Source organism: Crocodylus porosus, unplaced genomic scaffold (genome assembly GCF_001723895.1).
Source record: "Crocodylus porosus isolate Cpor-Errol unplaced genomic scaffold, CroPor_comp1, whole genome shotgun sequence".
NCBI lineage: Eukaryota > Metazoa > Chordata > Crocodylia > Crocodylidae > Crocodylus > Crocodylus porosus.
Window position 1 is genome coordinate 7,811,056 of NW_017728922.1, and position 11,876 is coordinate 7,822,931.

General features: G+C 44.2%; 1 protein-coding gene across 2 annotated transcripts in view; it reads left to right on the top strand.

Annotated features, from left to right (window-relative positions):
- Nucleotides 1-11,876, top strand: part of ARHGAP40 (Rho GTPase activating protein 40) — a 51,168-nt gene that overhangs the window by 25,436 nt on the left and 13,856 nt on the right. For both annotated transcript variants that reach the window (XM_019539674.1, XM_019539673.1), the window contains exons 4-12: nucleotides 1,541-1,619; nucleotides 3,150-3,307; nucleotides 4,204-4,369; nucleotides 4,750-4,841; nucleotides 4,974-5,051; nucleotides 5,329-5,488; nucleotides 6,562-6,644; nucleotides 7,856-8,062; nucleotides 8,779-8,919. In XM_019539674.1, coding sequence (XP_019395219.1) covers nucleotides 1,541-1,619; nucleotides 3,150-3,307; nucleotides 4,204-4,369; nucleotides 4,750-4,841; nucleotides 4,974-5,051; nucleotides 5,329-5,488; nucleotides 6,562-6,644; nucleotides 7,856-8,062; nucleotides 8,779-8,919 — 1,164 coding nt within the window. The remainder of the gene's footprint in view (nucleotides 1-1,540; nucleotides 1,620-3,149; nucleotides 3,308-4,203; nucleotides 4,370-4,749; nucleotides 4,842-4,973; nucleotides 5,052-5,328; nucleotides 5,489-6,561; nucleotides 6,645-7,855; nucleotides 8,063-8,778; nucleotides 8,920-11,876) is intronic.

Below are 11,876 nucleotides of genomic sequence, written 5' to 3' on the forward strand. Positions count from 1 at the left end.
TGTGATTTATGGAGAGGCTGAAAGAACTGGGCTTATTTAGTCTGGAGAAGAAAACACTGCTGGGGGGGAGGTTAACTTATAGATTTCATAGACATTAGGGCTGGAAGGGACCTCGGGAGATCATCGAGTCCAGTCCTCTGCCCAAAGGGCAGGAAGTCAGCTGGGGTCATAGGAAGACTTTAGAGATGGACTATTCTCTGTGACTTCAGGAGAGATGATAGGGTGCATCCTTAAATTGCAGCAAGGAAAATTAAGGTTGGATATTAGGAAAAACTTTATCGCTATGGAGTGGTTTAAGTATTGGATCAGGCAACCCAAAGAAGTGATGGAATCTCCGAGCCTGGAAGCTTTTAAGAGCAGGTGAGATGAGCACTTAGGGGTGGTGTAGTTGGAGATGAACCTGCCCCAAAAGGTCATTTTGTCCAACCTCCTGAGGTCCCTTCCATTCCTATTTTCCTATGATTTTGTGCGTGTGCACCTGTAGCTTTCAACTCCTGTCTACAACTTTCATAAAACTTCTTGGATTTCTAGCATAGCTTTTCACATGCACACATGGATTATTACTTGCGGAGTAGACATGCCAGAAGGGAAACCCTGGGGGGTTCTAAGATCGTGCAGTATGTTTGTTATTCACTGGAACTGTAGTCGCTAAGTCACTGGTCCAGTTATGTGTGTGGTTTTAGTCGCATCTTTTGCTCAAGAAGAAAGGAAATCTCTTTACTTCCACTTGATTTACTTCACTTAATACCAGTGACTCTTCATGCATTCGTGTTTATTCTTAGTTTCTGGTTAGCCTGGGTATGTAATGTTTGTTGGAGTTGCTCTGAAAAGCATTTGTGGTAAAATATTTAAATGAAAATATTTCTTCATGATGTTTGTTTTATTTTCAGCCAGCTCTGTCAACAAAGAGCTTGTATTAGCATGTTTATCCTCGTGTTACAAATGCTTCCTGACAAACTCAAGTTGCATTGCGTTTCTGGGACCTGCTTAACTTGTAGCAATGGGCTAGGTTATTGTAGAGCAGAGGACATAAAACATTACGTTGCTTAAGTCTTAAGTCCTTAATTAAGTGGTATTTAATTAAAAGGACTTTGAAAACTGACTGCTGACAGGGGTTCATTTTGATTTTAATGTGCCTGGCTTGCAGACCCAAAACCAGCAGATATGTCAAGTTAGCTGCTGGTGCTTTGATAGGGTATGAATTGGCACTTTGCCGATGACTTGAACATCCAGCTGATGGTGGATGGCAAGGGGTAAATGAAAACCTTTGTGCTATTGGGAGGGTAAGGGGCTGGGGGGGAGCAGAATTTACAGCTTTTGCAGCTTAGGTCATGAACAGAAGCTTCTAACAATTGCATAACAGTTTTTAAAGTGATTTTCATTTCTGCAGCAAGCCCTGTACATCTGAACTTAAAGGTGCTTAAGTAGCTCTTTAGTGCAAGTGAACAATTTTCTTAACCACCAAACCAGGATGCTGCATACAGGCTCTCTGTATATACAGCAAGGTGTACCAAGTGCATTCTGCTTTTTATTTCCTTAGGAGGTGGTACCTGAAACAGAGGAATCAGTCACAACTCGGTCACAGCATGGTTTGGGGTCTTCAGGCAACACACGCAAATGTAAGGAAGAGCTTTTACCTTGTCTATCCCTAATGTACTTCCTTAAGGCTGAGGGTGAAGTAACTTTTGGAAGAGCAGTATAAGTGTTTTCATATAAAAACAGGTATTCCATCATACTTTCCTATGTAGATTTGAAAAACTAAAAGCTGCATTTGGAACACTTTCCTTATAGGGGAATCTCTACCCTCAGAACCTCTACCCTCATAAGGAACTGCAGCATATAGCAGAGCGTGTATGCCGGTTTCTTTTTTTGTATATGCAAAGGACAGTATTTAGAACGGTCTGTTTTCCCAATAGATCCTGAATTTAAAAAGGGAGGAAGGGGGGTAGAATTTGTTTGCAGTTTGAAGTCCACCCGAAAATTTTCACCAAAACCTTGTAGTGACCCTCCCGCCCCCAAAGTAATGAGGACGCTCTGAGATAGAGATGAAATTCTAAGATGTTCTAGGTTAGCTTAGCTCAAATGGCTCTGCCTCCAGTTTCGGCTTCTGAGAAGGGTATGTTATCTTATGTAGCGTACCATGTGTAATAGGGGCATGCGAAGCAGGCCATATTCAATTTGGATTGAGCCTGATTCAGGGAACAGGGATTTGATTAGTTGATTTGGATCACTGTCCTGATTCGATTCTGCTGAATCTGAATCTGAAGATTCAATGTCAATTCAGAGAATCAGCAAGTTTGGCCATAGACACAGCTTAAAATGTTTTTCTACATACCACGAGGTACCAGGCGTGGCTCGTGAGCACTGAGAATAGCGGGGTGGATGGAGCGTCCCACAGGAGTGTGCCACCCGCATGGTCTCCAGTGGACCTAGAAGTGGACCTGAAGTTCTTCTGGTTCACTTCTGGGTCCACCACCAAGCATGTGGGGGAGCCTCCCCACCCTGCCCCCTGGCTTTACAATCACCTGTAGGGGGACCCCAGGTGTCCCCAAGACCCAGGAGGCACCAGTTACAGAGCTGGGCAGCAAGGGGGGTCCCCTGCGTGCCCTGTGGCAGACCTGGAAGTGCACCAGAAGTGCTTCCGGACCAGTTCTGGGTCCGCCACTGAGCGCGCTGTGAACCTCCTCATGCTCCCATGGGATGCTCTGCCTGCCCCACCATCTCAGCATTCATGAGCCGTGCCTAGTATCTTGAGGTATGTAGAAAAAACATTTAAAGCTGTCTATGTCCGAATCAAATCTCTCCAAAACAATTTGAGATTCAGCTGTGGAATTGGGTTGAATCTCCGCCAAGTCAAACAAGTGATCGAAGCTTCACACAGCCCTAATATGTAATGCCTAGGTCAGTGCCATCCAGAAGGGGGGAAGTAATGGCCTTGGCTATCTTTTCCCTTAATCTCAAGCTTTTCATCTTTCATGGGTTTGCCAGACTTCTCCCAGTGCTCAGATAATGTTGCATGAAGTTAGTACATTCTTGGTGAGATAACTTTGTGGTGTCACAAACTTGTTTAATGCATCTTCTTATGTTGACTTACATACTTCCTTTTGCTTTTCAAGATCTATCAATTAAAACCATGCTTTTGACTGTAGCAGATGCAAGGGGACTTCAGGACTTCTCAGACATGGTTAGGAGCTCTGGAAGAGAGGAAATATTCAATACAGACGTTGCCTACTCGGAGCAAGCGGCCATTCTGCTTAAGGGATCTTTACCTGAATCCAGGCGGATAAAAGAGGAGAATACCTTAACTGTAAGGGCCATGCGGCACTTCTCTGAACTTCCTGTGTCCCCTTCTTTCTTGGGGTGATCCTAGAAATTTTAGTTTCTGATTTTATTTTTTTTTAGGGTACTTGATCAAACACGTTCTTTTATCATTAGAAAGAGTTCTGTGCAAGAGTCAGAGCAGAACTATCCATGTGTTTTAATGCAATGTTAACTAAGTGCAATTATTATGGTGGGCTCAGGAAAGAAGGAAGAATCTTGGAACAATACTTCTACTGCAGCACCTACAGCTCTTCATTGCTGGTGTCTGGATCTCTTTCAGTGACAGAGAAATTGCAAAGTAGGAGTAGGAAAATAACCAGACTAGAGATACTGGACTGAAGACATCTTTGCCTTTTTAAGAGGAACAGAATTGGTGAATGGCACAGAAAGCTTACTGAACCTTCTTTCAAATGGTAGAATAGATTGGGATGGTTTTGTGTATTTTATTTTGCCTAACCAGCTTTGGCTCCTGAATAAGGCAAAGCTGAAGGGAAATGGTGCTGGTGGAAATGAGTTCGCCCCTTTGACAAATCCCCTTTATCTTAAAATACCCATTTAATGTATTTAAATTACCATATTCAGACCATTCTGCTCAGGATTTCCCTCCTCCAGCCTTGTCTTATCAGACACTGTCATTCTGGGGAAACTTGTAGAGAAAGGCGTTGCAGTACTTGAGGCCATACGAGGTGAAGGCTTGGATAAGACCTTCACTGCAGATACAGAGACATCCTGGTTCTGCTGTGAGCAGAAGTCTGGGGCTGGTGACAGGTGGGTTTACAAGTGGAGATGTAGAAGGCAATATTAGGGACATTTCATACGACAAAGCCAGCAGAGCCATCTGAGCTGGCACTTACGAACCATCTTTCATTTTTTTCTCTCTAGAAATTTAAGCTCCGCAAGGGCAGGCTGGGTGTGACCAGAATTGGAGATTTATCTCCGCAGGACATGAAGAAGATCCCCACACTGGCACTAATTGAGTTGACAGCTCTCTGTGATGTCTTAGGTGTGGAGCTGAAGAGAAATAAGGCCATAAAGTTGAAAGCAACAGGTCAGCTCAATCTCTTGTCTTTTAATTTCTTTTTAATGTCGAGGTCTTTTTATTTCTGTTAACATTATCAAGCAAACAGGATTTTGGTAACATTCAACCTCACTACAGGTGCTCTTGCATTAGAATATAAATCCAAAATAAGTGCCCTTGAGACATGCTAGACTTTTGTGGGTCTTTCTGTGATCTGAATCGCATGCATTGTTTCTTCTCTGCTCTGTGTGGGTTTCCCACATCCACTTGTGATAATACTGCAGCATCTAGTCTCCGTTTCCTTTCAGTGATTATTTAATGAAGTGCATTCCCCAGTTGGAATAGAAGATGGGGCCCTTCTGATTTGCAGTTCTTGATAGTTGTTTATATGTACGTTGTCTTTATTGCAGAGAATCGACTCTTTGGAGTTCCACTCAACACTTTATTGGAAAATGACCAAAAACTCATCCCCAATGCCAAGGTCCCACTGATACTCCATGCAGTAAGTTACCTTCCAGTTTCAGTTGCATGCAACAGCTTCAAGAGCTGAGAAGTATTCAAGGCCTTAAACCTAGCTCTAAAAAGACTGACATCTGGTCTTCTGCACTTAAGAGTTTGCTTTCCTTTTTCTCAGCTGCTGTCATGTTTAGAAAAGAAGGGGCTTGACACTGAAGGCATCCTTAGAGTTTCAGGGTCGCAGACCAGAATCAAGGTATAGTATTTCTGTTGATACATTAAAGTAGGGGGTGTAAGCAAGTGACTGTTGCACAGGCCTTACTTTTGGTACCCACATCCATTTTGGAATGGTCCCCACCACTTTCTTTTCTATCCCACCCTCCCAGTCACTTTCTCCAAAATGCTGGAGTCTGTTAGCAGGTTTACCGTACTTGCTAGCGCCCTGAAGTTTTTGGATTGTGGGTGGGAGGTCAAACTTGTGTTCTTATTGTGCCTGTTTCTTGAAAGTGATGGAGACTTTCTTCCCTGTACAGAATTTGCAACAAAAGCTGGAAAGTGACTTTTACTCTGGCCTTTTCCGCTGGGAAGAGGTTCATCAGAATGATATATCTGGCTTGCTGAAGAGGTTCATTCGAGAGCTGCCCACTCCTCTGCTGATGGCAGAATATCTGCCTGCCTTTGCTGCTGTGCAAAGTAAGTCCCTGTTCAGGCAGTGTGGCCTTTGCAGCTTTGTGTTTTTCTTTTTAAAAGCTTGTCTTATGGCCTCAGAGGTGTGTCACATGTTTGTTTATGTATTGCTGACCATGGTCAGCATGCTGTGTGCAATCTCAGTTAGCTAAATGTTGAATTCTTACTCATCTCTAGTAGAATTTTATGTATAGAGCTTTTTACGTGACCAGATCAGTGTAGCTCACTATCATTATTTATTTGTATAGCTGTCGTACCTTGAGCCCCAAGTGAGATCAGAGCACTTGTACAGGTCCTTACAAATGTCTGGAAAGAATGTTCCTTCTATAAAGAATTTGGATTTTGAGATGCCAACACTGTTAAAGAATGGAAGGGGGAATTGAGGTGCATAGAGAAAGGAAGCGAGTAGCTCAGGGTCTCACAGTCGGCCAGTGACAGAATCAGGTCCAGTGCCTAGATCTGTATTCCTTTCCATTTGTGGTCCTTAAGCTTTGCAGCTGCTGAAGTAGAGTGTGTGTGTGTGTGTGTGTGTTTAATTCCTGTTCATTTCTCATAATGTTTGCTTCAAAACTTGTCCATTCCCCAGGTCCTTCACTGTTGTTTTGGGGTGCCATTTATAGCTTCACTGTAAAGTTCCTGTGGAATTTTAAAGTGAATTGCTACCTCAGTGCTTCAGATTAGATTACCTATTTGTAATATGAAATTTCCTTCACAGGGATGTTATAAGCTAAATTAATTCAGTAAAACTTAACTTGGTTCTTGGATAAGCAGTGAAGAGAAACATAGATCGTTACTTATTTGGGTGCCATGGAGAACTTTTGTAAACTCCCATCCTCATAAAGGATCGAGTTAGGTGCTTGAATCCTGTTGGCTTCAGCTCCTAAGTTTCACATACATGGTAGAAATTGTTACCCTAGCTTCTCCCATATCAGCTACCTGAGCTTCATAATAATATACTAGCCTGTTCAGAGCTTCAGTTCCATATGGGAGCCAGATTGTTTTAGATTTTTACCTGGACTCTGTTTGCTTCGCACTTAAGCTGTTGCTGTTTGATGGCAAAGAACATGTTCTCTTCTTAGATATCCCAGACCTGAAGCAGAGATTGCAAGCCCTCAACCTGCTCATCCTGATTCTGCCGGAGCCCAACAGAAGCACCTTAAAGGTAATAAAGAAAAAAAGGCCCTAAGAAAAACTGTAGGGGGGGAGAAATGTGATCTCCTTCCATGTACCTACCTAGAGAACTTATCTTTGCACTCCTCTTTCCATGAGAAATTTAATCTAGGTTGCGTTATTTAGTTTTGTGCCAGCTTCATTAACTTAGTGGGTGGGAACGCTTGGGGCAAAATAAAGGTTCCCACATACCATTTAGCGGGTGCAAACTATCAGCATGTGATTGCTGTATTGTTGTATAAGATTGCAGAAGCATCAGGCATTTATGCCTCTGTGAAAATGTTTGCTTATGCTCCTGCTTGACAGTCTTGCTCTTCCTATTTGAATGTAGTGAAATACTGGCATCTGAGGCAAAACAAAATAGTTGCTTATTATGGCAACCTAGGTTATCTGTTGAATACAGGGCCTTGGAGAGTAGGTAAAAGGATTTCGGTGCAGCTGATATTTGTGTCTTTGCATCCTGACATCATTTTAATAGTGAAAAAGTTGCAAAAGCTTTAGCTTTGTACTGCTTTCTAATCAGAATACATTGAAATCCCCTCTTTACTCACAACACTACCTTGGAAAAAGAAATGCTGTTTCTGGGTCAGTTTTGTGGCAGTGCAGGGCGTTTGATTGGCCTTGTGTTCTTCATGAGTCATGGATACTGCAGAAGCCATGTCAGTGATCCCAACCAGTAGCTCATTGCTGCCCAATTGTGCCTCTCCATAAGACTATCCTGATTCAGTTCTCTACAGAATTGTGTCATTTTTCTAGGGCTAGATTGTCTCAGAAATCTGGATCATTTGATAAATTTGGGATATATTGTAGTTTTACGCAGGAACAGGGAAGAAGTTATCCACCTCACCTGGAAGAAGGTGTGAGTTTTTGAGGGTCTTTGGGATGGGAAACTGAGTGAACCCAAGGAAGGTGGGCCACTACAGGTCAGGGAAAATGACCTCCTTTTTTGCACAAACCTCATCATCTGACCTGATTCTTGAGAGTTTGGCTTCACTGAAGTTGCCACACATGTCTGTAATATAAGCTGATGTTATCCTAATGCTAGGAGAAGACCAGTGAATTATTGTGAGCTTTTGAATGCAAGTCTCCCAAGATGAAAGGTTATTTACATTAACCCAGTGAAGACATAGCACTCACTCTTGCTTGCTATATGTTAAAGTTAATATGTCTTGAAAACATCAACTTGGCTTCCTTTCTTGTCAGGCTTTGCTTGAATTTCTCAGTAAAGTGGTTGCCAGGGAGAAAAAGAACAAAATGAATCTCTGGAATGTTTCCATGGTCATTGCCCCGAATCTCTTCATGCACAAGGCGCTGCCCACCAAGGTCCCAGAAGGGAAGGAGAAACAGTTGGCAGAAGGGGCAGCTAATGTTGTGCGGATGATGATCCATTACCAAGATCTCCTTTGGACTGTAAGTCACCTGGCAGTCTGTTTGGAGGGTATCGACATGGGCATTAGTCAGATTGGGTCAAAGCTTGGCACACTAAGATAATCCTGGAGATTTCGAAGAAAACAGAATTCCGTAAATGAAAGCTTTGGCTAAGATGCCGTCTTCTGCTGCTCCCAAGCCATGTAGGCAAAACACTGTCTATAGAGTGTTTGTGGGGGGGAGGGATTCCCCAATTCACTGTACAACTGTCTGCAATGCCAACCGATTTTAGCAAAATTGTGCTGTTATGGTATCAAAATATATAGAGAAAAACATCTGCATAGAAAATCTGTGGAAGCCACAAATACACTTCTTTCTGTAAGGGGACAGAAGCTGAAAAGTTCCTCTTAAGGAGTAGGGGCCAACTTTTTTTGACAAGTGTGCCACAAACTAACCCCCACACCCTACCCTGAATAGTGGAGACTAAAGAATAGTTTCAGGAGAAACTGTATAAAATGCCTCCAAAAGATATTAATCTTTCTGCAGGTAGATTTGGAATCGGGATGCAAGGTAGAGGGGTAGAGAGGATTCCATTCACCACGCTGTGACACTCCCTATCCCCTGCGCTGCAGTGAACGACTTTACAGTCAGTTTGTGAAATATGTTTAACTAGTGGCTAGTGCTTCCATTTGGCTCTGAAATGGAAAGGGTTGGTATATGGATGTTTGTTATATTTATTGGTTTGTCATTTCCCTTAGGTCTCCTCTTTCCTGGTAGCTCAAGTGAGAAAAATGAATGAAAGCAGCAGCAGAAGGTACCAGTTTTATGACAAGCGAATCAAAAACTTGCTGCGGAAGATTCATACGGACAAGGACAAGACGGAGAAGAACGAAGCGGAAGTAAGTGATGGCCTGAAAAGCTGGGATCACAGAGGATGGGATTCAATGAGTTCTTATTAAGTACCTTTTCAGGAGGGACTAGTGAACATCAGGGGATTATTTAAAAAAGAATAAAACTTTATCTTGCTGGCATGTTAAAGAACCAAACCGCAGCAGCCAGTGAACCAAACATCTTAAATGCTAGGTGTTTATGCATTCAGGAGTTTGCATAAAATGGTGGTTGATTTGTATCTTCTTGGCTACCCCGGTATAAACTTGACACAGCTCGGGGCAGACCTACCAGCCTATCTTAACAATAAGAACTGATGTTTTCCTTGCTACAACTTGAGAACATTACTCCTTGCTTTGTTCTCAGCGGTGGCAGATGACAGTCTAGCTGCATCCTCTTTTGAACCCCGCTTCAGGTAGCTGACAGGTACAATTAAATCCCCTCTGTCTTCTCTTTTGCAGACTAAATAAGCCCAGTTCCCTCAACCTCTTCTCATAAGTCCAAGTCCCTTCATATTTTTGTTGTCCTCTGCTAGAGTCTTTCTCCAATTTGTCCACATTCTTTCTATAGTAGGGGACCCAAAACTGAACATAGTGCTCCAGATGTGGCCTCACCAGTGCTGAATAGAGGGGAAGAATCACTTCCCTTAACCTGCTGGCAACACCCCTATCAATGCAGCCCGGTGTGCCATTAGCCTTCTCGGCAACAAGGGTGCACTGTTAGCTCATATTCAGCTCATTGTCCACTGTAACCCCCAGGTCCTTGGATCCTCCTCTTTCCCTTTCTCAAATACAGGCACCCCTTTCTAACCATAGGGGACCTTTCCCAATCACCATAGGCAACTGGTGCCACCTTAGTCAGGGGGAGCAAGTGCCACACCAGCGACCAGTCAGCGACTGGTGGGGTCCCCCCCGCAGCCAATTGCACCGACTGGGAAATAGCCACAACAAGTCATCTGGCGCTTCCACTCCCTGAGAGCACTGGCTGGGGGGAGGCACCAGGTGCAGTAGTCTTGGAGCTGACATTGCCTGTGAAGACTGAAGTGAAAAAGACATTGAGTAATTCAGCCTTTTCTTCATCCTCTGTCACTAAGTTGCCTCCTCCATTCAGTAAGGGACCCATACTTTTCCTGATCCTCTTGTTACTGGCATATTGGTATAAATCTTCATGTTACCCTTCAAATCCCTTGCTAGCTGCAACTCAGATTGCACTTTGGCCTTCCTGACTTTATCCCTGCATGCCTGAGCAATACTCTTATGCACCTTCCTAGTTGTTTGTCCACCTTCCTAGTTGGTTTCCTCTAATCAATTTCCTTTTTGCAGTTTAGCTTCCTGAAGAGTTCCCTGCTGAGCCAAGCTGGTCTTCTGCCATACTTGCTAGTCTTCCTGTGTGTTGAGATGGTTTGTTCCTGTACCCTCAGTAAGGCTTCTTTAAAGTACAGCCAGCTGTCCTGGACTCCTCTCCCCCTCAGACTGGCCTCCAGTGGGAGCCTACCCATGAATTCCCTGAGAGAATCAAAGTAGTTTTTTCTGAAGTCCAGGGTTTGTACTCTGCTGCTCTTCTTCCTTCCTTTCCTCAGGATCATAGATTCATAGAGTCGGAGAGGACCTCAGTGGGCCATCTAGTCTGACCCCCCCCGCCCCTAGCATGGGGTCATGTGATCCCAGCCAGGTGCCTGTCCAGTCTCCTCTTGAAGACCCCCAAAGATGGGATGAGTACCACCTCCCTTGGGAGCCTATTCCAGATTCTGGTAACCCCAGCCATGAAGAACTTTCTCCTAATGCCCAGCCTAAACCTTCCCTCTAGTAGCTTATGGCCATTGTTCCTTGTCATTCCAGGGGGTGCCCTGGTGAACAGATCATTGCCTACTTCATGTTGCTCTCCCCTTTATGAATTTGTACACCACCACAAGGTCCCCTCTCAGCCTTCTCTTGGAGAGACTGAAGAGGTTAAGGTCCCTTAGCCTTTCCTTGTAGGGCCTTCCCTGCAGGCCTCTAATCAGGCAAGTTGCTCTTCCTTGGACTCTCTCCAAGTTGTCTGCATCCCACTTGAACTGCTGCATCCAGAACTGGACACAGTACTCCAGCTGCAGTCTGACCAGTGCCATATAGAGAGGGAGAACCACTTCCCTGGACCCGTTTATGAAGTACCTACAGATGCATGACAAGGTGCAATTGGCTCTGCCAACTGCTTCATCATATTGGCAACTCCTGTTCATCCTGGAGTCAACAGTGACTCTAAGATCTTTTCTGCCTCCATGGAGCTGAGAAGGTTGCCCCCCAGCCTGTAGGTATGATGACAGTTCTTCCACCCTAGATGCAGCACCTTGCACTTGTCCTTATTGAATTGCATCCTGTTGCTCTCTGCTCACTTCCCCAGCCTATCTAGGTCAGCCTGGATATGGTTCCTTCTCTTCAGAGTGTTGGCTGCACCCCATAATTTTGTATGGTCCATGAATTTGGTCAGCGTGCTTCCCACCCCCTCATCCAGATCATGGATGAAGATGTTGAACAGCACTGGCCCCAGAACTGAGCCCTGAAGGACTCCACTACCCACATCTTTCCAGGTTGACGCCAACCTGTCCACTACCACCCTCTGAGTGCGACCCTTGAGCCAATTTGCTACCCAGTCTATCATGTAATCATCCAAGGCAAATCTCCTTAGTTTATTTATAAGGATGGTATGGGATACCTTGTCAAAGGCCTTCTTGAAGCCCAGATAGATAACATCCACCTCGACTTCTGCATCTAGACAATTGGTGGCCTTGTCATAAAAGGAAACTAGGTTAGTCAGGCAGGACCTGCCTGCTAAAAAAACATGTTGGTTACTCCTCTGCATCACATTAGCCAGCAGGCTCCCACAGATGTTCTTGATAATTTTTTTCTAGGATTTTCCCAGGGATAGAGGTAAGGCTGACTGGTCTATAGCTGCTCGGGTCCTCCTTCCTCCCCTTCTTAAAGATTGGGAC